General features: G+C 35.9%; 1 protein-coding gene across 1 annotated transcript in view; it reads left to right on the top strand.

The window, feature by feature from the left end:
* The window catches only part of TTC29 (tetratricopeptide repeat domain 29), a gene marked incomplete at its 5' end in the record, with an annotated part of 129989 nt that overhangs the window by 28844 nt on the left and 76241 nt on the right, over nucleotides 1-24904 (top strand). Inside the window, 2 exon segments of the mRNA XM_081999611.1 lie at nucleotides 3573-3758; nucleotides 22533-22745. Of these exon segments, the coding sequence (XP_081855737.1) occupies nucleotides 3573-3758; nucleotides 22533-22745 (399 nt within the window).

The following is a 24904-nucleotide window of genomic DNA, read 5'->3' as shown; positions in this document are numbered from 1 at the left end:
CACGCTAGCTTTACCACTGTCAGAATAATCTCAATGAATTTCTTGATTTGTAAGTCAGATTTCGAGTCCAGAAGACAATACAGTATCTTTTGGGGTTTATTTTATGACCAGCATATCTGGTCAGCCACTGTCCAAGACAATTACAGAGAAATGGTTGTCTTTGTGCACTTCTCATTGTTATTCACCAGCAGGATAGTCATCAGAGGGTCACATTAAAGTTCATTCAATCAAAGCCGTGGCAGTAGCAATAGTCTGCCTCAGGTCAGTTCCATCTCTTGAGATTTGTAGGGCACTACCTGAAGTTATTTGCGTAATTTTATTTAGCATTAGTGCCTTGATACTTTGTAGCAAAGATTTCAAAGGCAACAAATCTGTATCTAGTGTTCTACCCCAATGACAATCCAATTATCTTTCCCCTTACTGTGTTATTGTAACCATTTGTACGTATCCTCTGGTATCTTCTGAGTTTGTTCTCACTTAGCTGTAATATATATATATATATATATATATATATATATATATATATAAATGTGTATTGTTATCTTTATGTTAGTGATTATAATTATGTTTTGTATTTCACTGTTCATGTGATTGGTTGTTTATGTACTTCTAATTGTCATGGGAACCTCTGCCTTTTACTTTGAGATAATCTTTAAAAGTAGTCCCTTGTGCTGCAATAGATGTTTAAGTTGGGATGAGATAAATCACAGCCAAGAAGTATCTATGTTTCTTCATTTAGAGTAAAGGGATCCTAAGTAACCTGTATCTATATCTAAATAGGTTAGTTTGGATCAATCCCAACCATGTCTTGACTTTTTTATCTCTACATATGTATAGATGCGCTTACATACATACATACATATATATATATATATGCGTGTATATATGTGCACACACAGGAGCCCAAGCCAGTTCTGTTACTTCCGTTCCAGGATCGTTTGCAGAGACTTTTATGAGACTATTGTACCAAAGTAGTTTTAATTTCTAATGCATGAATAAATTTTGTATAATGTACACTCCTGGATATTCTGAAGAAGAGGTACCTAAGAGATACTTTTTCAGCCTTGAGGGGGAAACAAGAGGCATGAAAACTCACAGCCATGAAGAGTGTTCTGATTAGGAATGCTTGAAGCTGATGTTTTGGTATCAAACCTTAGACACAAATGATGAGATGATAATCTAGATGTAATTTCTGGGGTAATTCTATTTTGGTGATTCTAAAGAGATTGTGATACATTCTCATTTCTTGGAAGGGGTGTTATCTTATCAGAAATGTATGTAACAAACGGGTTTGAAAGTCATAATTTTATACACTTTAATGGGAGTTATTAAAAAGGTAGAAATATGAGGTACCATTTCATGGAGGAAAAACTCTGAGAAAATAAATGGGAAAGCAAAATAATAACTAAAAAAGCAAAAGCAACAAAAAAGTATCATTTACCATTAAAGAAGAAGAATGAATTTGTAAATCAGAAGGCAAAACCAGAGTGTTCAAGAATGGGGAAAAGACATTTCAGCTTGATCTCGGAAACTTTTAAGCAGGGAAAATTCAGCCAATGTTCTCCAAAATGGCCAAGATAAAGATGGAAGAGAAACAAATACTAGATAAACCTTTTGAAGACTGCAGACATGATTAGGTGGTAACAGGATACTTATAGAAGACAGAATAAAGCTCTTACTGTATTGTGCAACACGCTGAAGAGCTTTGTCAAGATGTTCTGAAGTCAAAGAACTTAACCATGACAACAGAATGAGAATTTTCAATTACTTCCTGCCAGACCATATGTAATTTCTCATTTTTAATTTTGAGACATAAGTCGCTCAAGTGGTTTAGTGATGCATTCAGAGTACTGTTTTGAGTAATTGCTGGTGTTTATTCCAAACAATGCAAGTGACTTGCATAGATGATAGAATTTACAGTCGAGAAATTTGTCCTTTTTGAAAGTTCGATTTTCCCCAGTTCTTCCCAGAGATAACAAAAGAAGAGGCTTTAACTGCATCTTTGATCAAAGTGTTTTGATATGGTATCATAGTTTTAAAACCGTTGGAGAAGATCTGGATTTTGGGTGAGATTTTGCCTGTATTTAAATCAGGTTTTTTCCCTAGTTGGTTTCTGTGGGGTGCTCCACACCCAGGAGTAGGAGGGATTTTTTTTTCTTTTTTTTTCCCTTTTTCTCTCTTTCAGCAAAGCTTACAAACTGCAGAACTCCCAAAAGCAAAGCAGTTCTGTTCACACTTCTAGCTTAACCAAACAGTCTCTTACCTGCTGCAAGACTTGTGGTTCTTAACTCCTTCTTTACCCAAGTACATGAAAATTCTTTTAAGAACTGGCTGTTTGGCTTACATTCGCTTAACAGCCACAAGCACAGTAAGTATCCAACCAAAACTGCAATGAAATTTTAGCTAACTATTCCCATTCACATCTGACATGAGCAGAGTTTGGAAAGAAAATTAATTTAGTTTAGCCAGTGATAAATTTAACTGCGAAACATATAGGTTCATGCTGTACTTTATTATCTCATATATTCTTAAGCATCATGTAGGGGAATATATATTTCAAATCCCCCTTAGGGAGAAGCAGTATGATAGGAGTTTTCAGGTAAATTTTAGATCTCTACTCCAAATTAATACAGTTTTGGAACAATCCAAGATGATTTTTGTGGATTTTTTTTTTTAAAGGTGCTTTTCGGAGAGAAATAACTCTAACTCCATAGAAGCTCTCAATCTGTAATTTTACATTGTGAATAATACATTTGTTGATAATTTTGTAATGCTACTTAGGTTTGGGACTTCCAGTGTTTTTCTAAATTTTAGGGATAGTGTGTGTTCATTTAGCCGTCTGAGATGATAAAGAGTGGGAACTAAATGTGGGGGGTTTTCTTCAGATTATAAAGCAGATCTGTGACTTTGAGTCTCCCCTGCTTTCCGCATTTGTTCTGAGAGCAATACCTTGGTGAACTGTCTTTTTTTAGGGCAAGGTTTAAAATTTCAGTTTGTCCTTAATCTCTAAAAGTGGTAAGGTACTAAAAATGAGAACATACATGAAAACTCAAAGCCTTTCTTGTTAATCTTACTTTGAACATTTAAAATTTATTTAATTAATGGATTGTGTTTGCAGAATGCTTTGTTTTGTTCTTTATCTCCATCACCACACTTGCTACCTTAGACCAGCTTTGAAAGCTCTCAGTGCCTTTTCACGTCTCAGTGGCTCTGACAAATGCTTCTCCAGCAGTGACTGCTTTTTTTGCGCTCTCTAGCTTCTCTCTTTTGACTAGCCAATGTCTTATCCAGGTTTTGCATGTTTTATTCAATTGAGTTTTGGTTTTGCATACAGAAATGAGAACAATTTATTGTGGTTTTGCTAAAATAAGTATTCAATTCTGTCTAATTTGTAAGGCTATCCTTTTTTCCTTATATGTCTTTGAGTGGACGTGTAGGAGAACTTGGTGGTATCTGAGTGGTGGAAATATAAATAGCTCTTAATTTTCATTATGTGGTTATTGCTGTAATATGTAAGATTTCTGAAAGCTGATCATAATCTAACATTTTGATTGTAATTTTTGTTTTTAAAGGGCGCTATGAAGAGGTGTATGATAACCAGCTTAACTTGGCCTACTGTTTCAATGACCCTGAGGACAAATGGTTAAGTAATTACTTTTATGAGCAATGCTTTAACACTGCTCAACTAATAAAAATTGATGGTGGGAAGAGAGAGGCACAAGCACATGCAAATATGGGTTTCATCAATGAAGAGCAAGGTAAGTCACTGAAATAATAAAACTACATTGTATCAGCTTTATGAGGGTCATGTTTGGAAATTTGTGTTTTATCACAGGAGCAGTATTTCAATATAAAATTGATTTGCAAGCATAATTTAAAAGAAGTTTTAAAACTGTTGCACTTTTAACTTTTTGGAGCAGCACATAGGAAGGCAAAGTCTATAATTATTCACAGACCTGTTTCCTCTGTTAACGTTCCATCTACAGTTGAAAGTACTCAGATGAAAAACAAAACACAGGTTTAAAGGAAGCATTTGTTTAGCACAAAGGTTCTTTGGGTTTGACCTTGTTTCCCTTTGCTTGTTTCTGACAAGAGACTGGTAATGCTGCCTCAGGCCACAGGTGTTTGAGTAGGATAGCATCTGTAGTTGCACAAACTGGGTTGATTGAGGGACACGTAATTCAGTTTAATGCTGCCTTTAATTTACACTTGGATAAAACAGCCTATATTTTTGTGTTCTCTTTAAAAAAACTACCTTCTGATTCTGTTAACTGAAAATTACAGTTGTTTGTATGTGTCTGCCACATTGGTGTTTGCTTCAGATTGATACTACCACAAGCTCCATTTCTCCATTCGTGTATCTGGGAGTCTCTGAAATTAGAAAATATATTAATAGACGTAACTAGAATCATAGAACAGCCCAGGCTGGAAGGGACCTCAAAAGATCATCTGGTCCAACCTTTCACGGGAAAGGGAGCCTAGGTAAGATTATTTTAGTGCCCTGTCCAATCGCATCTTGAAAACCTCTAGCGATGGGGGCTCTATGACATCCCTGGGGAGGCTGTTCCAGTGAATGACTGTTCTCACTGTAAATAAATATTACTTTCTTATATCAAGATGAACCTTGTTTTTATATTTAAAAATATACATTACCTTTCATGGCAGAGAGGTTTGTGTGTGTATAGCAGTCTGGGTATAAAAAAGGTGTTTTCCTATGTTTGTATAAAATTCTTTCATGTTGTGGGAAGACAAGCAATGTGTGAGCTTCAACTAACTGAATAAAACCGATCTTCCAGTTCTAATTCCTAAGTGGACTGGATGCCTAACTATGGCTTCAAATATATGTGACTTGTGTAGTCATTGCATTTTTGTTTTTAAGTTTGACTTTGTGAGTTGAAACCATTCCAACCTTGAGCTCAGCTTGTGGCTGGTTTCTTTTTTCTGAGAAAAGCCGTTTTATTTGAGAAGATTCACAGAAATTGAAATATTTTCTGGAAATAGTGTAATTCCAGTCAATGTCTGACAGAATGGGTGTGTTTTGAAAGATGGCCTAATTTCCCAACAAAAACTTGGACATAAACCAGAAAAACCTGCAGCCTCTTTTTTTTTTCTTTAATTGAAAGTTTATTGTCCTGTTTTTTCCCCATGTTCTCCTAAAGCTGAAACATCATACCTTTTACACTATTTCCTCATCTTTTCTAGACTGCTGGTCATTCACACTGTTTTCCTCTGAACTGTTGCCATATCTTTTTTTGCCTGCAACACGCAGAGCTGGATTCGGTTTTAAAATTTGCGTTCATATCGATGATCAATAAAGTCAAAGGATTACTTTTCTTACAAGTTGTGGTTTTATTTCTGTTTTCAGGTATGACATCTACATTCTTTGTTTCAGCATAAACTCAATGCTCATATTCAGTTCATGATCTCCAGTAATCTCTAAATCATTTTCTGAAGCGCTGTTAACTAGCTATTCTGTTGCCCGTTCTGGGATCACATTAGTTCTGCCTAAATGCAGTATGTTGCTTGCTTTTTGCACCAAGTAGCATCCTGTGTTTTGCAGGCGGTTTCTAGAAATTGTCAAGATTGTTTTGAATTCTGAAGTTGTCCTTCAATATGCCTTCTCTTCATCCTAGTTTTGTGTCATTTGAACATTTAAAAAGCATTTTTCTATCCTTTAATTCAGTTCTTTAATGAAAATACCAAGTAGTAAACTGGACATAGGACATGCACCTGTGGAATCTCGCTGAGTACCTTTTTCCATGCTGACGGTGAACTACTGATAACTGATGCCTATACAGGATTTCCTAACCAATTTGCACTCACCTAAGAATAGTTGCAGGGGAACTGTGCTTCCCTAATGCTTTATAAGAAAGTTATATGACAGTGAAAAATAAATTACTAACTTTACCTACTTTACCTACAGTAGAAGATTGCTTTGGTGACATTCGCTCTTGAAGTATTGGCATTGGCTATAATATTTTAATGTTTTCTCTAAATGCTTGGGAATAATCAGTTTGGCTATTTATTTATTCCAGTACTGTTCCAGGAATTGAAGTTAAGCTAAATCCAGTTTCCCAGTCGATAAGATAGCACTTGCTTAAGACTCAACCAGTCACAGCCAAGTAATTTTCATTTTGAGTGAAAAATGCTTAATTAGGTTATCTGATACTCAGTAGAATAAAATGATTGAAGTTGCTGGATTTTTTGCAACCTTTTTACTTGGTCTTTCAGTTACTAAAAAATAAAATTATAAGAAGGTACATAAAAGCAAACATCCCTATCCATTTGTAGCTTCAAAGGCTCATACTGAGTGTGACTTGCTACTGTTATAGAACCACTGCCTAAAAAAATTAACATTTCCTACTTCTATGATGTGCTAAGTAAAAGTTGTTGAATGCTTATGTAGCTTTAAGCCTGTTACAAAAGCACATAAGTAAAGCTACGAAATACACTTTGGGATGCTCAAAGGAGGGGAAGTCTTATTTTCTGCTGTAAAATATTAGGAACTTGCGGAACAGAGGCATCTTATTAACATTGGGAAGGAGAGAGAAAGCAAGGTGCATTTTCACTGCCTAGGGTAAAGCTCCACTGAGTTTGTAGGGTCTGTCTTTTGCAAATATTTTATTTCCATAGAGAGGTGAAAAAATGAAGAAGCTGAGAGAGTAAGTGTTGGATTTGCTTTGAGGGACCACTAGGAAAAAGACAACAGATGTATTCCATGCACTTTTTTTTTTTTCAGCGGGTGAAAAATTAAATCACAAGTTCTGATTGCAGAAGTAGTCTAAGAGCAGATGTTGAGTTGGCATTGTATAAAATTGCATTAGTATTAATGGTGTTATAAGTAAAATTCTAAACATGCTATTTTTTATATTAGAACGGATAGATATAGTTTGTAAATTAAATGGTCTTTTTTTGCTCAGTTATTTATAATGGTGTAATCTGAACTGAATGAGTCAGATGCCCACTTCCTATGGGGAATACAGGATATATACAGGAATATATATATACAGGAATAGATACACATGTATAGACATGTATGTGTGCATTAATACATACATATAGGAGTATGTATGTGTACCTTTATAAATACAGGGACGTGTGTATAAGTATGTGGATGATGCCTAACATTTACATGATACTTTCATCTGATATAAATCATCATATCTATATTAACTGCATTGATTAATAGTGCAGCCAGGTAGATAGGAGAATTTACAAGAGTGAGAAGTTAGTCTTACAGACATTCATGTGTGTGTCCTTTTAGATGTAAATATCTTGTACCAATTCTTTTCAGTTCTCTCAGCCAATAGTGTATTTTTTATTACCTGTGAACGGAAGCTGTCTGTATATGCTTAGGACTGATTGCTTGGGAGTATAAAGTTAAATATGTACTTGTAAAGATTGTTGTTTGCCTTGGAAGCAAATCAATAAATTTGCTGGGTAATTTTTGTGTAATCAAATTTAAAGTTCTTTGACTTTCAGCCTGGTCCCTGTCCTAAAGGCTGGATATAATCTGATGTTCATTAATCTTCAAAGCTAAATATTTGAGGTGTCCGCAGTGTAGACTTCCGTCATGATATTTGGATGCAGGCGATTAGTGGCTGTCAGTACATAGTGGCTGTCAGTACATAAGGGAAAGAAAACAATAATAATTGAGTAGCCTGCTACAGACACAAATGGAATATTCTGCTTGGAGCAAACACGATTTTAGAGGCAGCTCTTTGCAGAATGAGATTTTAACCTCTTTAAAAAAAACAAAAACCCTCTGTAAAATAAGGTCTCTGTTTACAAGTTACCCAAATGAGATGCTACTCATTGATTATTGTAAGAGTGTTCAGGTTATGATCCTGTTTAATTAGCTTTACTCACCCCATAGGTTGTCTTTCCTCAGGGGACTGCTAATAAATTGTTTTATTAGTTTGGTTACTAGTCATTTTCTTATATAGCTATTAAACATGCCGATGTCGCTTTATACATGTTGAAAAAGCAATGTCGTATTTTAATTTTTCTTTTCTCACATTAAATCCAGCATTACTTGTCATCCAAGTAAGCACAGGCTTTGTGACAGAATCTCAGTTAAGAAAAATTAATTAAAAAAAAAAAAATTTATTCCTGTGCCTTGAATGTGTTTTTAGAATTAATATCAGTCATTATAAATGTGTGCATTTTTCTGCATATCAGAGAATAAGAAGATTATCACACAGTCTGTGATAGTTCTGTTATAATAGTGTAAATTCTGCTAAAGTTATTTGTGAACTTCAGGTTTACACTGTTATATCTTGCAGAAGAAACACAGTCTAAGTGTACTGATAAATATAATGGCTAGTGCTGGTTTGTATAGGTTCTTACCCTGCCAGCACTCATCATTACAATATTTGCATGCTTTCTGTTTTGTATTAAATGATTAACATCTATCATGCATGAAATGATGTAACCTTGAACATATGCATCCCAAAGTTTCACGTAACTTATGTCAGTAACAAAAGCGATCCAAGGGAAACAAGGAATGTGTACCTGTAGGAGCTATTTGCTTCAAATAGGTGATAACAAAATTGGATATGATTTCTGTATTAATTAAAAGCATAATAAAAACAGATATCTGCAAGTGTACTTGTTCTAAAACCAGCCATCAAGGCCATTGCAAGGAATACAGGTGTTTGTAGAAATGTTTATGTATATCCATGTATGTACATGTACACATCTATATACAGACATATGTATGTACATACACATTCAAATACAGCCAGTGCTTTAAAGCCAGTACTTCAGATACCAACATTTCAATCTTAATATCAAGCAATTCTGCATTGGTGAGAGAAGCTTAAAGATGACTAATTAACGTATCTGATGCCGCTTTTCTGATACAGATGCGTGACTGTCCTTTCCTTAAGGCACACCCTTACAAAAAGGTAGGTTAGCGGTACATTGTGTAGGGGACAGTGGAGCAGGAAGAGTGACATGGCGAACTCTGGAGGAAGCAACGAAAACATCGTCGCTACAGTCTTAGCTGTAAATGTCTATCCTCCCACCCTCAAAGGATGCAAGCATCTCAACACTTACCTTTCAGAAGTGAGCAACAAAGACATTCACATACCATGGTTGCTTTCCTGCATGAGTAAATTAAGCAGTGCACGGGGATGTCTATGAGCACTAGAGCACAAGATAGTGCTAAAATTCTGTTAACAGTCCTGCACACGCTTTTAGCTTGTGCTAATTTGGACTTTCTTGCCCTGAAATTATTCATGGGCACAGTTTGGTAATTGGGAGTCTTGCGGGGGCTTTTTCTAACAGGCAGTTTGCAAGTAGCTACAGCGTTTTGGAAGTTAAGAGGGTTTACTAGGATAGACACACCTTTCCATACCTGTTGGTTGTAGTGCTTGGAAACATTTCTGGATGCATTTAAATAACTAGTTTTGAGAAAGCATGTAAGTATCACAGTAGAGTCCAATGAATAAAACTTTCACAATGAATTCCAAATGTAAATCTGTGCCACGCCTGAAACTGCGAATCCTCCGGTACGAGATCTGTGAGATGTGTGAAAATTACGCCATTAATCTCAATGCAGTGCTGGCTTTGAATTAGTCATCAGATTTATATTCTGCTAGCACATAAGGATCAACAAAAGTGGAGGTAATACTTTTTCTGAAATGCTTACAGACCAGAAAGACTGTAGGCAGGCAGAACTATTAAGAGAAAGGGACAGAATGCAAGGCAAGGAGCCGTGTTGGATATCTCGGTGCTGATTCCTATAACGTACAGCTAGTCCAGAAACCAAATTTTGTCTGTCTGTGTGTGTTTTTTAGGTTGCAAGTTTTAAAGAACTCCTGATGAGGGTCTCCTTAGTCCTTTCTAAAATAAGATTAGACATTTCAAATAATCTACCATATTCTGCAAATTAATGGAGCATTTTTAAGTGTTCACTCTTAATCCAGTTCTGCCTTGATTCTAAGCAATATTAAGGTCCTGTTGCTTTTCAGTCAGAACAATGTTATGCCAGAGTTGATCACTTCTGACCTGTCCACACCCACCCCAAAATATTAATAAATTGGACCTAATTTATGAGAAAGGTATAATTGTTCTATCTGTAATCATGGATAAAATACTGTCTATTTCATGTATTTGATACAGACTTTTCTGGATGAAAGGGCTACTGAACACAAGGGATACGTAAAAAAAAAATAATTAATTTGTTGTGGGGAAAAAACCTCACAGGGTTCTTACAGACTTTGACAATCTGGATTAAGACTGAGGAGTAGGATTATACCTATCATTTTACCATACTGTTGGTGGTGGTAGAAGGAGGTGGAAAGATTCCTATTGAGTTTAGTGGGTATTTGATTCAAGCTTCTGAAGCTTGAGTGTTAGTTACCAGATATATTTGGTAAAGAAAACTTAAAGACAGGTCATCACATCATCTTTTTGTTTTGGAACTTAAAGTCTAAATTGATTATTTTCTTGTTTTTAGCAGGTCCTATTCAATCCATTACTAAGAAATTGTTGATTTTGTATTTTGAATTGCTTATGGCAAAAGTTTTTCAATTAAAAACTATGAAGTATAAATAACTGAGAGAAAGTCAGTATACATTCATGAGTATCTATGCAGAGGAAATATGCACGTTTAAGAAGAATTTCCCCAATTGGTTTGCCTTCAGGCAGAAATAATTTATATTCGGATTAAAAAAAGAGAGAATGTTAATATTGCAAAATGAAGTACTAAAAAGGTTTAAAAAGGCAAAAGTTAAAATTGCTTATGAAATTTCTTATGCTTTTTTGTGTGCACATTTTGCGACTTTGTTTTAATTATATAAACATGTAGTGTCTTTTGCTGGGAGATTCCCAAGTATAGCCAGAATAAAATTCACCTTGGGGTGGATGGCCCACGTGCACCTTCTACCTTAATAGAACTTTGTATGGTTATCTGTGTTGCAAGTCTGCCAAGCCCACTTAAATAGCAAATCCTCATTGTGCTGTATAATGTAGAAATGAAAAGTGCTGCTTTGCAATCTGATTGCAAAATTAGAAACGGCTGGTAAGTAAAACAAACCAGTGGGACAACATTTGTGAAGAGTGATAAACTTCTTTGTTACCTGTAGATTGCAGAACTATTACTGATAACAGTATTGCTACATTTGAACTGTCCGACCTGCCTATTTAATGTTGTTAGTTTCCCCCACAAGGTGCATGCCGGTATCTAAAGGTCTCCATATTGTGGTATTCACAAGCGCAGGTGTGACACTGGAAGAAGGCAAACCTAAATTTTTATTTCTTCAGGAACGAAAGCGACTCAAATTACCAGCTAATAGCTACTCAAGGCCTTTCTGGTGTCATCTATCCTTGTGTCTGTGTTAGAGACTCCTTTTGGTTTAAAATGATACCCAGATAAGTTTGTGGGTTTTTTCATAGAAGATTAGCCTCATAATTTCCTTTCTCTCTATTTTTATAATGGGTTTTTTTGTAGTATGGACCAAAAAGAGAAAAGAGATTTAAAGATATAAATGCCTATGTAATTTTTTTTCATACGAAGCCTGAGTGCTAGTCAGAATATGACAGTGGTCTAAACGAGAGTCACAGTTGTAGAGATTTAGAGGCTATATATCCTTTGAGGCAGGAACCACCGTTTTGTTGTGTGTCTGTGTTAGAATCATAGACTCATTTAGGTTGGAAAAGACATTTAAGATCATCAAGTCCAACCATTAACCCAGCACCGCAGAGTCCACCGCTAAACCATTTTAATGGTTTATATGGTGTTAATACGATACTATTTCCTGTATGCTTCTATAACGCTTGTACTTGGTAAGGTTCAGCATGTGCTGTGGTAAATTGAAAGCTATATGTAAACATGCCACTGACTGGCCAGTGCTTAGTTGCCGGCTGGCCAAGCAGTGTGCTGTCTTGTAGAATACGTACAGCATTCTGCCTGTCTTTCTGTCTGGAATTTGGATCAACGTCTACCCTCAAGCTAATAAGTATCTAAAAACTGATGAGAACTTACTGTCCTACAGACTTCCTACCACTTCTTACCAAATTTGGTTGAAGTTCACTCCAAAACTAGTTGGAGGACGGGATGATTACATAAGCTTGTTTCCTTTGGAGACTAACCTAGAAATGTCTTTTTGTACTGCTCATTGTTGGGAGAGAACACGTAGCAGGTTTCATTTGATTCTTACAATTTTTCTTTGTATAACAGACCATATCCAGTAGTAACGAAAGATCATTGACTTATCATTATATCCCCCTCCGCCCCAGGTTGCATATTCCAGATGGCAGACTTTTCAGTTTTATTCCTAACAACTTTTTCAGAAAAAGGAGCATAAGAATAGTTCAGACCCGAAAACTTACTCACATGTCTCCAAATCCTATATCTTTGGCTACATATACCTGTTGCTAAATTTTGTCTTTAGGTTCGTGTAGGGACATATACTTAAAGAGTCTCCACATCATGGAACTTTAGAGACAGAAAGAAGCCTGTCTTTAATGGGACATGGAATTCTGTATAAGCAGTTTGACCAATTAAAACACTTCCAGTCATTGATTTTCATCCTATCAACTGAAGCTAACTCTTCTTTGTTACTCTGCACTTACAATATTTCACAAAGCATTGGGGTTGTTTTTTGGGGTTTTTTTTCCTGGTTGGTTAAGAAATGAGTACATAAGTTAGCTGGGAAAAACTTGATTGTAGAGCATAATTTAAAAAGTTTTAGCAGCAAATTGCTAGGAGATGAAGTCTTCAGATATAATGCTTTTCTCCATCAGTCAGTGGAGAAAAAGCAGCCATAAATCCAGGTAGATTCTTGGGGAGGACAGATTTAAAAGCTTTATTAAATAATTTACCTCATCCTCATGTAAGTACAGAATGTAGTTCTCCAATAAATGACCTCTTATTATTATAGGGTTCTTACTGGCATTGATCTAGCAGGTACCATACTGAATTAATGTTACAAAAATTAGGTATATTTTCAGTTCAAATTAGTATACTCTTAAGAAAGTCTGCAAGAAGCTTCTGAACATGCAACGTGAAAACAAAATGGGCATGTTGAGTTCATAAAAAATATTCTTCATATAATTTTTTTTTTTTTTAAAAAGTGTTGGTAGGCAATGAAGATGTTTTGAATAAGAGAACTCAGGGAAAAATCTGTAGGGCTCTTATTTTCACTTCTGAAAATAAATACTGTGAAAATGAAAAACTTTCTTCATGCTTTTCCTTCAGTTGATTTAAATCAAGGTTTAGTATTAAGCATAGGGAAGTAATAATATTCTTTACACTAGGAAAAAGTAAGCAGGTTTGCCAAAAGCCGCCTCCATCCTTTCACCATCACTGCCACTTTCCTAGCCTAATTCTTCAAATGGAGCATCTTTCAGTTCTGATGTAACACCTGGGGACACGTCTGTATTCTTACTTTGTAAGGAGAAGCTCTTCAAAATATTCACAGCAGTGCAATAGTGCTAATTCTAAACTTTATAATTTGAGTTTTCCTTAAGTTTTGACATATGCAAAAAAAAAAAAATCCTAAATTAGTTTCTGTTCTTAACTATTTGGTGATTGTAAAACTCATTTTCAAACACATCATAAAATTACCAAAGAAGTATTGCTGTTGTTTAGATTGCACTATGAAAGATACTGTATCAGAAACATTTTAGAAAAAACATTTTATGTACACTTGAATATAATGTGTGGCACTCAGGTGAATTGTTTATATACACACTGCCGTAAGAATCATACTCTTTCTTAATGTTTTTGGTATCAAATTTTGCTCTGTTTGCTTTATATGTATATTCATAAGACTATGACATTTAATGAAGAGATCTTTTTAAAGTATTGATAGCCATGAGTAAATTACACTGTTTGATCTGTGTTAAAAATTCAAAGTCCAAGGTCTTTGAATAGGACTTAGAATAAAAATGTAATTAGGTTACATCCCTAAAGTCTGATATATCTTTAAACAAGACTGCAAATGAAACTTTATTAAAACTTCAAATGAATTATTTCTTTGCTTTTTTAAATTCTTTTTCCCTCTCTTCTCTTTCATGTCTATTACTGACATTGCTGCTTGTATTTTACCTGTCTTTTCCAGGGTATTTTAATTATTTACTGCTTAATGAGTAGTACTGAGATGAAGCTTCATTCAAAGGTGCCCACTCACTAACAGATTTTTTTGCATAAAAGCTTTGCAAGGTCTTGGTCTACTGCAGCTGAACTGGCAGTTGTCGTCATAAACTTTCCTGGAGGCAGTGTTTCCTTTTAGTAATTGATAAAGGAGGTTCTGTTTCCAGGGGTGCCCTCTCAGTGGGACTAAGAGCTGATGGGGTTGCATGTCCTCAGCCATTATCAATAATCTGTAGAAGTCATAGGGAAAACAAACATTATGAAGCTTTTCATAAAAATATATCTTACACTTCAGAGGATCATAGGATAATTCAAGTTGGAAGGGACCTCAGCAGGTCATTAGTCTTATTTGCTACTCAGAGCATCTTTCTGAAGTAGATTATCTGCACAACAGAACAGCTCCAGTGCTGGAGCGTTGCATCTGATATTAAATTTATTATTTGGAACTGTGAAAAGCAAGGGGAGTAGGGTAAAATCTGAATAAAATGTAATCACGACAAAAAAATTATTTAAACTGAGGCAAGCATTTGACATGAGTTAGCAAAAAAAGTAGTTTAGTGAAACTAATCTGCTTCAGTGTCGGTTTCTGTATTTAAAAGATAATGATCATATCACTCTTTGAGATTAAATAGTTATATAACTGGTTTTCATTTGGCTCTATTGAGCTAAAAAAACCCTTAAGCCCTGAAAAACAGAACTGTGAAGCGTGTGTCATTCTTCACTATTCATCGTTGCGTTTTCACCTCCCTCCCCTCTCTGCATTTGGATATCTACCTATAAACACTGAAATATTTGTGAAACCTGAAGTGTGAGCATCCTGCTGAGTGTGGGCCTGCTCTTAGTCAGAGCCTGGAGCCTTACATTGTGAGCTTCCTGAATAAATTTTGCATCTTAGGTAGCCTTTGCATATAGTGAGCACTTTGACGCTTTACAAACATGAAATAAGAAGGTTTGAATGTTACTGTGAAGCAAGAATTCCATTTTCTTTAAAATGGGTATATTGTCATTCAGCTAGTGTTCAACATTGTTTGCAATGTTCTCCTCAAAATTAAAATTGACGTATATTAAAAAGTGTTTTTTTATATATAATCAAACAAATCGGAAGAAGGCATCTGACAAATGTTTCTTTCATAAAGTATGTTAACGTAAAAAAGATAAAGGTTTTTTAATTGTAAACCAAAATTTTCTGTGTTGGTTCATTTGAATATGAACATAGGGCAGAGAAGTTGGTGGAATTTTCATATGGGACCTGTTCAGTTGTTGGTTTTTTCCTGAAGTTGGACACTGATCTTGGAAGAGTAAGGTTTTTTTATTCTAGTTTGCATGTGGGCAAAAAGCTGCTAAACCAGTTTGTGCAATTACAGTGTCACAAAGACTTCAGAGATTCTAGATTCCGCCTCAGACTTAAAATTCTGTGAAAATGCCTAAAATATGAACATTTTTTCCACAGTTAAGCCTAAAGTAAAGGGAAAAATCAGTAATGTAGTTCAGATAGTAAGACAGTAATTACAGGTATGCTTCTAACTTTTAGACTTAAAGGTTACACTTGGTACGAAATCACTCTTTGATTATTATCGTCTTTCATGTATGTCCAGAAATCACTCTTTGATTATTATCGTCTTTCATGTATGTCCATATGTTATGTACCACTCTTTGTAAAGCATATGTGAGGTCTCTGTGTATATGGTTTTGAGAGGAATCGTGTAATTGACACCAGATTTTCTTTGTAGAGTTACTCTGCGTAGTTGCAATCGGTCTAGAAGAGTAGCTGTATGTCTCGTAGAGGAAAATCGGAGAGATTTTATGTAGAGCCAGAAGCAGCTTAAGAAGGCCTGGAGCTAACCCAGAATTTTGAGGGTACACTAGTTGGTGTAGTAACTGGAAGAAAGGCAAGAGGAGGATACTTGTTCCAGTCTCCCCTACAACAGTGCCTGTTCCTCTGGTACTTACTCTTCATGCTTTCTTGTAAGAAGATTTCTCACAGCAGTTCCTCTTCTGGTAATGTACTTTTCAGTTAATTACGGTTTTTTTCTCTTGCTGGTCCACAGTAAACTATCCCCAAAGCAGCTGTCGTTTCAGCTGCCTGTGGGAAACCCTTCCTTCTTCACAGTTCAGTAGTGTTGGCAGCAGGCGGGAAAGGGATTAGAGAGCAGACGGGCAAGCAACCAGAGACACTAGTGTTATCCCTAGCTGATGAGGTGTCACTTAAAGAACCCTTTAAGCAACATCTTTTTAGAGAATTTTTAATATCATAATGTGTTGATGATGTGATATAACATACTGTGAACAGTCTTACTGTAGCTGCTACAATATGCACTGCCCTCTATGTTTGTATAGGTATATTTTGAGTATTTGAGCTTTAAGGCAAGTAATCTACGTCTTCAGAGGACAAGACTGTATAGGATCTAATGCTCACTGAATTCCCATGGTTACATATTTCTTTTCAGACAACAGATACTTGCTTAACTAATGTCAGCAGAAATAATACATTATCTAAACTCCAATACCCAGGGTGAGCCTAGCAGTTCTCGACCCAGACAAGGGAACATAAAATACCACCTTTTTGCACTGCAGTCTCAGTCCACCAATGCCATATCTCAGGTTATGATACTCAACTTTTATCTCTTTCCTTCTCCGTTATGTCCTCAAGCCTTCTACTTCTCAGGCATGCTTTCAGTTGACGTTGAGCAGCTTAGACTGTAAGGAGAGATCTACTGGTGTATTGTCAAATTGGGGAAATTGTCAGAATACTCCGCGATGAGCCAGCATGTTCATTACAATATCCTTATGAACTGTCTATGTCACTTGGCTAAAACTCCCTGTGGAATCTTTCTGAAAAGTGTTATCAGCTCCTGTGTAGTAAATGAAAACAACTTTTTATCCTTTATCTTAAAAATACTCACCTTGATTGTTGTCTGATGATTGGTTGTGTTTTAGAGGAATCTTGTCGACTTATGGAACTGCAAAATTTTATCTTAAATCTTTTCCACAATTTTCATCTAGCTTTTGCAGATGGCACATAAACTCAGGTGCTTGCATCTGAGATCAGGCGTAGTGACTTCTGTGCAATTCCTTTTACCTTAGGAGTCCAGGGTGGCTCAACTATTTACTGAATGAGAGCCTTGTTTTACGATTCCTGTGAGCTTTTTGTTCCACCTCCCAACACATCTCTGTTAAAGACTTAGAACAACCTCTGTAGATAGTGGCTCACATTGGAAACTGTGACAGATTCTTAACTATTTCAGCGTGAATAGTGCTACCATAATTATTGTAATTGAACATAGGAAACTAGAAATAATACAAGTAATTCAAGCAGTTAAACTGAAATGTAAGCCTGTATCTTTTAAAATAGTAATAACATTTTTCTTTTTTGTTACCATTAACTGTTGCTTCAAGCAGATTTTATGTCCACGTTGTACAGTGAAATAACTGATTACGAAAGATGTCCTAGTTCTAGATTAAAATGCACTATAATATACATAAAGCTTTATTGTTCCTTTAGGTGGTTGTTTTAAGCTTAAGTAATATTTTCTAAAGTCCTCAACAACTGTTGACAATTTAGAATTAAATTTGCTTTCTGCTTATACTAGTGCTGCTGAAGAAATGTACCTAACAGACCTGTCACTTTTTTGTGGAATTGTTTCTGTGGCATTATTTTCATTGGTAAATGTATGAAGCTGATAGAAAAGGAAATCATTAGGTGCTCTCAGTATTGCTAAGGCATGGAGGTCAGTCACTGCATTTTGCAGATTGTGACATTTTAAATTACCTGTACACTACTAGAAGCAATCTGTGGACCTAATTAACATCTCACCTAATTAATGTCAGGACTGTATATGGAAAATTCTGGATAGTTTTGCACTGCCTTTATTAAATACATTATTCAAATTTGCTATCTTTAATTTCAGTATTGAAAACTTCAGATTTGTATGCTGTTTTCTTAAGTGGGAGTAACTTCTTTTTTTTTTTTTTTCTCCTTCAAGTAATCAATGCACTGCTGAATGAGTTCATTTTAATGCACTCAATCATGCCTCTAATGTTTGTAGCTTACGGGCGCAAGCATCAGTAATGCAGGAATGTTATATGGCTTTAGTTTGGGCCATTTCATAAAATATTCATGGAATCAAAAATGTGCATCAAAATAGCGGCTAGGAGAATTACATTTATGTGCCTGCTTTTATGGCAGCTCCACATTTAAACCCATTTGTGTTAATATCTAGTCAATCTTTCTACTTAAAAAAAAAAAAAGCAAAATAGTAGTCTCCATATATACCTCTTTTGGTTTGATATCTATTTTGATATAACAAATACATACTTTTGGAGTAGGTTCTTAGAAGGAGAATTATAAAGGAAGTTTTAGATAATGTAAAAACGTTTCTCTTCCATATTTACAAAATTACATTGAGTTCTTTTGCTTGAACGAATAGATTTATTTTTTTGACTTCTAAGCAACTCAGTGAAAGCTGTAGCACAAATCTTTGCACATATATATGTAGTTGCTGTGAAAATAAGAGTAATTTCTAAAATTTGGTACTCTGAGTGGCAACGTAATGTCTTATATTCATATAATTGTTTGAAACAGATACTTTACTCCCAAAATTATATTATGGCAATGTTTACCTCCCATATTTCAGATTAAACTGTTGCTGATAGGATTTCTTTTGTTGTGCCCCAAGCTACTTAAAACTATAACATTTTAGTAGTCATATTATATATGTTGTAAGAGTTATGTTTCTGGGGTTTGATTCCTTCTATAAACAGCGAAGAGAAATCAGAGATTCTCAAATTCCATTTAGTATACACAGCTAATTTCTGCATGGCAGTGGGACAAGAAATATGCAATTGCTGTTAATGTTGCCAACTGAAAATAGCTTTGTGTAATATTTTGCAAATAGATGTTTTTCAAACATACATGTCCTAGGAACATCTTCTGTATTTTCTTTTTGAATTCAATAGAGATATAAAATATACATTTCTACAAACTATTCCAAGTTATTTTCCTACTCACTTCCTCATTTTTTTTCTCTCGTTTTGCCTTTTGCTTCTTTCAGTTGATAATAAAAGTAATTTAAAATTCTGCCTTGTTACTGCTCAGGTGAGATAAAAATACTCTTACTCTCAGAAATGTTCCATAATTGGCGTTTTACTTTCTTTTAATGATTTTCAGACAGCATCTACCACTGTCTGCACCTATCAGTTGCAGTAGTTCAGTGTTTAAAACTTGAAATGCACTGGCCAGATCAATTCCAACTGAATGGACTCATGACAGTGAATAAACTTGCCACTCCCTGAAAACATTATTTTTCCATGACATTTGAGGTTCACATAAACATTATGGGCTCAAGAAATAGGCTGATATGTCATTTGCCAATGAGAACCAGGGATTTCAGATTATTTTGATAGAGGAATGAATTCCAAAGTCTAAAATGTTTTCCCTTCCATGACTTTGAGAGGTCTCCAAATAGCTACTATTAATTGAAACAGTCTTCAGTAAGCAAATTCCTAGCCATGTTAAGGTCCTTCAGGTGAGGAATTCTACCTCTCCCTCGTTTAAGAAACTAGAATTTTTTTTTTTTCCCCTCAGCATCTTCTTTTTGGTATTTCTGTGAGCAGATTGTATTACTTTTAACTTCATAATCTTTCTTGGTAGTTCAGTGAAGCCAAATGCAATTTAGTTCCATTTGAATACTACCAAAAAGATTATATTGGTTGCATATTTTGAAGCTTGATGGAGATGGATTGTTTCTAAAGAGGTTTCACTGAGATCTGGCAGAAAGGATGTTAGGTCACAGCTCTTATGCTTAGGTCAACTCTTAAGAACTATGGGCTACATGGAATATATGAGTTCAATTTCTAGTCTGACAGAAACTTTCTCAAGGGGATACAGCAAGTGAGGAAGCATGGATAAGAATTACCATACCTGATAGTTCTAACAATTTAAACAATAGTTCTGAAGGTTGCACGTATTCTTTACCTAAATTATGTGTCCTGTTAAGAGATTATAATATAGAGTCTTAGGAGAAACTCAAATACTGTGTTCAGTTTCAAATTACGTATCCAGGTGATATCATTCATTTGTTTGCTGCTTCTCATTCTTACTAGAAGTTTTTGAGTTACATGTGAATCAAAGTCTATTATCCTAAAGAATCCATTACACATGTAGTGAAACTAGATCACTTAAATGTATGGCAAATCCTTTCAAAAGGACATTCTGTTGATTAATAAACTTTGGGGAGAATTCCAAGGAGGAGTCTGTATGTGCTTATGACTATCCAAGTGGATAAAATACTAGATCTAGCTATTAACGTTAAATTTCAACTCAACTTTCCGTAATTTGTCACAAAGCCAACAACCAGCTTCTTCAATTAATATCTTAAATCTGCATTTAGCACCTTGGATAACTGGAAATCTGTTGACTTCTGAGCTGGACTTGCCCTAAGAAGTTAGCTGGACTAGATAAGCAGAAACCCAAATTTGAATTGGAAGCCTCTTTAGAATGGACAAAAGTTTTCATCTGGGTTTAGTAAGTTTACATCTCAATTTCCTGTAACCTGTACTGTCGATCATTCCTGAAGCAGCTTGTATTGGTCATGATAATTTCGCTTCGCACTTCTGTTCGTTCAGTCTGATGTAAAGTATGTGATATTTTTGAAAGAATGTATAGATCTTTTCCTGCCTGTTTACAGGGTCTGATAGCTACTGTGGCAATAAGATTTTTTTCCAGCATTTCTCTCCAATACCTGTCTCTAGCTAGAGTGGAACTGAATAGAGCTTGCTGTCTCCCCTTTCACCTGGCACTTCACTCTTCAGCACTTTTTGTTGTGTCCTTTGGGGCTCTTACATGAATCATAGGTTGTAGAGCCTTAAAATGATTTGTCTCTGAAACTCATTTAATTAGTTGCCTCTTTGAAAGAGAAGTTTCTTGTGCTTGTCAATTTTACTTGAACTTACTTTAATCATCAGAGAAGCTTAATATAAAAATAAATTTAATTCTAATAAAGGTAAGGGTTATGTTTTATATTGCAAAGTTCAAAGCATGGTTCTAAAAGGGTAACATATGCAAAAGACAAATCTAAATTAAGTTAATAAGAGGTATCTGTCATAGCTGTTCTGCTGCCTCTAGGTTGGCTGGAGGCCTGGGGAACTAGCCTTGGTTTTTTCTCAGAATGCTTGAAGAAGGTCCTTCCCCAAGCTTCTCTCCATTCCTTTCCTGCAACTGGGAGACAACTCTTCTCCTTCCTGATTCTTTCTGTAATTTGAATGCAGTCCTGTAAAAACGGTCTGCAAAACACTAATCCTTCCTTACAAATCATGTTTCAGAAGAGGTGTAAACTGGAAACACATCTAGACAAACTGAGTTTATGGTTTGTTTCAGTTTTTAATAGAAATGGCAATTGATATATTGATGATCTATGAGACAAGATTCCTCCATCAGAGACACACACAAACTTCCAAAGGAAGGGTCACATTCACAGTTCTCCCTGCTATAGAACATTCTTTGTAAAACAAGGTAGCATGACTAGAATACTTTTTTTTTTAATGTAAATGGTCTCATCTTACCTGCTTCTCAGCAATCTTTCTGTACCCATTATGTATAAGGAAAAGCTTTTCTGTTCTTTCAAGGGGCTTTGAATTTCCATTGTTCAGAAGGCGTGGAAGTCTCCTAGATTGCATGTATGCACAGAGATGAATCTAGCTGAAGGTAAAGGGAGAGACTACTTGCATTGTAAAATGAATTGAACCTTACCTTCAGACTTTTCTTCGCCTTAAAGATGTTTGAGTAACTCACATTTTAAGACCTTAAATTGTATTACTTCAGGCTCAATAATTAATCTATGAGTGGTTAATGCTCTTTCAGTAAATTTACTACATATATTCACCAGAGTTGGCCTAGTAATAACTGTTGAATAAATTACTTTGCATAATAGTTCTTTTTTTAATTAAAAGTTCTTAATTTACTTGAATCGAGATATTTTTTTCCCCACAGTTTTGATACGTCTATTCCCCATATTTCAAATCTTTCAGCACAAGTTTTCATTATGGAAAAATGAACTTGAGGAACGGTTTGAATTGTAATTATTTATGCATGGATGTGATTCTGAAATTTAAGATCCACAAAGGCTATATTAATGAACCTGTTATAGATGTATTCTCTAGAAAATTCTGACCATGCATCCTTGGGATCACACATCCCCAACTTTGCAAATCTACAAAAGAAAGCTAATTTAAAGTGTGATAAGTTTAGATTACAGCATTACTGGTAACTGTGAGATTTGACAGTATTTTCCAGTGATCTTTAAGTTATATATTGCAGATTCTTGAAAAATCTGTGAAATGCTTGGCTGCAACTTACTATCTAGTACTAGACTAATCACTTTTTTAAATTTTGTTGATTACACTGATTGTAATTATGAATGACATTTTTCAGGTCATGTCATGAAAGCTGCTGAGCATTATGAAGCATTTTATCACCTAACAGAGGGTTCGACATGGAAGGATGAGACAGGCCATACTTACAATTCACTGGCATGTGAGAATCTCTGGAGGATTTATACATTACTAGCAGACAAAATGCTGGAAAATAAAGAACACCAACAGGCCATCAAAACGCTAATAAAAGCTTTAAAAATGGCAAAAGAAGGTAGGTGGAAAATAACACTTTCACATTCCTTTATTTGATGTGCATGCCATGATTTTCCCAGGAGTAAAGTAGAAATTGTCAAGTGTTTGACTGGGTGATTATTTCCTGTGAAATTCAAAGACAAATGCTATGAATACACTTCCAAGTCTCACTAAAGCAGAAATGCCTGTTTGCTGACAACAAAAATTCTTTTGGATTCCTGAAAGCTTTATCTCCAAAAAAGCAACCTTGTGGGAATAATAGTATAGAAGAGTGAACCCATAATCAGAAAATGAGGTCACTGATGGAAGTTCAGCTTGCTGATTTTGATTGGCTAGTCACTGTTTATTTCACAATTTTTGAGTCATTTTGTCTGCTGGTTCACTATCTTTTCACTCTACATAGTTATTTAGTACTTGCAAAAACCAGGTTTCTATCATAAGCAAACAAGATTTCTACTGTTTCTACTTAATACATGTAAATACTTTGAAACCTAAAGTAAAAAAAAAATTACAGAACTGCAAAATAGCTAAGGTAAGAAGACAGACCTCTGGAGAACATCAGGGCCAGCCAGAGCAGGCTGCCCAGGACTACATTCGGGCAAGTTATTAGTATCTTCACAGGCCGAGACTCCATAACCATTCTGGAAAACATCTTCTACTGAGTTCAGATGGGATTTCAGTTTGTGACCATTGCTTCTTGTCCTGTCACTGACCACCACTGAGAGAGCCTGGTTCCCTCTTTTTTACACTGTCCCATCAGAAATTTGTATGCATTGATGAAATGCCCCCTGAGCCTTCTCTTCTGTGGTCTGAACAGTCCCAGCTCCCTCAGCCTCTCCTCCTAGGACAGGTGCTCCCAGTCCCTGAGTCATCTTTGCAGCCCTTCACTGGACTCAATCCACTACACGTCTCTCTTGTACTGGGGAGCCCAGAATGGGACACAGCACTCCTGGGGTGACCTCCCCAGTGCTGAGTAGAGGCAAAGGATCATCTCCCTCCATCTGCTCGCAATGCTCTGCCTAATGCAGCCCAGGATCCCGTTGGTCACCTTTGCCCCGAGTGTGCGTTGCTGTCTCATGGGCAACTTGTTGTCCACCAGGAAACCCAGGTGCCTCTCTGCCAGCTCCTTTCCATCCCGTCAGCCTGCAGCCTGGGCCAGTGCCTGGGCTTCTCCCTCCCCAGGTGCAGGACTTTGCATTTCCTTTTCCTGAACTTCGCGAGACTCATATTGGCCCATTTCTCCAGCCTGCTGAGCTCCCCCTGAATGGCAGCACAACCACCTACCTGGTGGATCAACCATTCCTGCCCAATTTTGTGTTGCCCACAAACATGCTGAGGGTGTGCTTGGTCACGCTATCCAGGTCATTAATGAAGACATTAATCAGTATTAGTCCCTGAGTACACGCTAGTGCCTGACCTCCCACTGGACTTCATGCTGCTGCTTGCAACCCTTTGAGGCCAAGAACTCAGCTAGTTTTCAGGCTACCCCACTGTCTATTTGTCTAAGCCACGCTTTATCAACTTCTGTGTGAAGATGTTATGGGAGACAGTGTCAGAAGCCTTGCTAAAATTGAGAGAAGCAATATCCACTGCTTTCCCTTCATCCTCCAAGACAGTTGTCTTATCCTAGAAGTCTATCAGGTTGGTGAAGCATGATTTCCCTGTCTTAAATCCATGCTGACTACTCCTGACTGCCTTGTTCTAGATAATAGTTGTATGAAGCTTTGTCCACGTTAGGTTTAAAATTGGGGGAAATTAGAATAGCATTTGAATGTTATATATAATGCGAGATGTTCATCAGCTAGAAATACCATGCTCTGTAGTGTTTCTTACACATGAGATGGGATAGAAAAATCTTATAAGTTGACTTTTTGAAAATACATACAATTTTCCAGATTTTTCAGAAATCTTAATAATGCTGATTTCTCAAGAGATACTGTTAAATGTCCACCTCTGCAGACTTACTTTTCCTAGATGATTATCGGAGTGCTTCTCAGAAGTAGGAATAAAGGTCTGAAATAGTCATCTTTTTCCATGCACAGCAATTCAGGAGCCTTTCATGATACTCCTTAAGGGGCATATTTTTCATATGAGTTGTGCATACAATTAATATATGAAATTAATTCAATATTTATCACCAGATACAGTAGTTTTTTAAATTTAATAATGTATGCCCAA

This window comes from Phaethon aethereus, assembly GCF_964289735.1.
Source record: "Phaethon aethereus genome assembly, chromosome: 4".
Classification (NCBI taxonomy): domain Eukaryota; kingdom Metazoa; phylum Chordata; class Aves; order Phaethontiformes; family Phaethontidae; genus Phaethon; species Phaethon aethereus.
The sequence above is the reverse complement of the archived record's forward strand: the minus strand, read 5'-3'. Positions and strand labels throughout refer to the sequence as shown.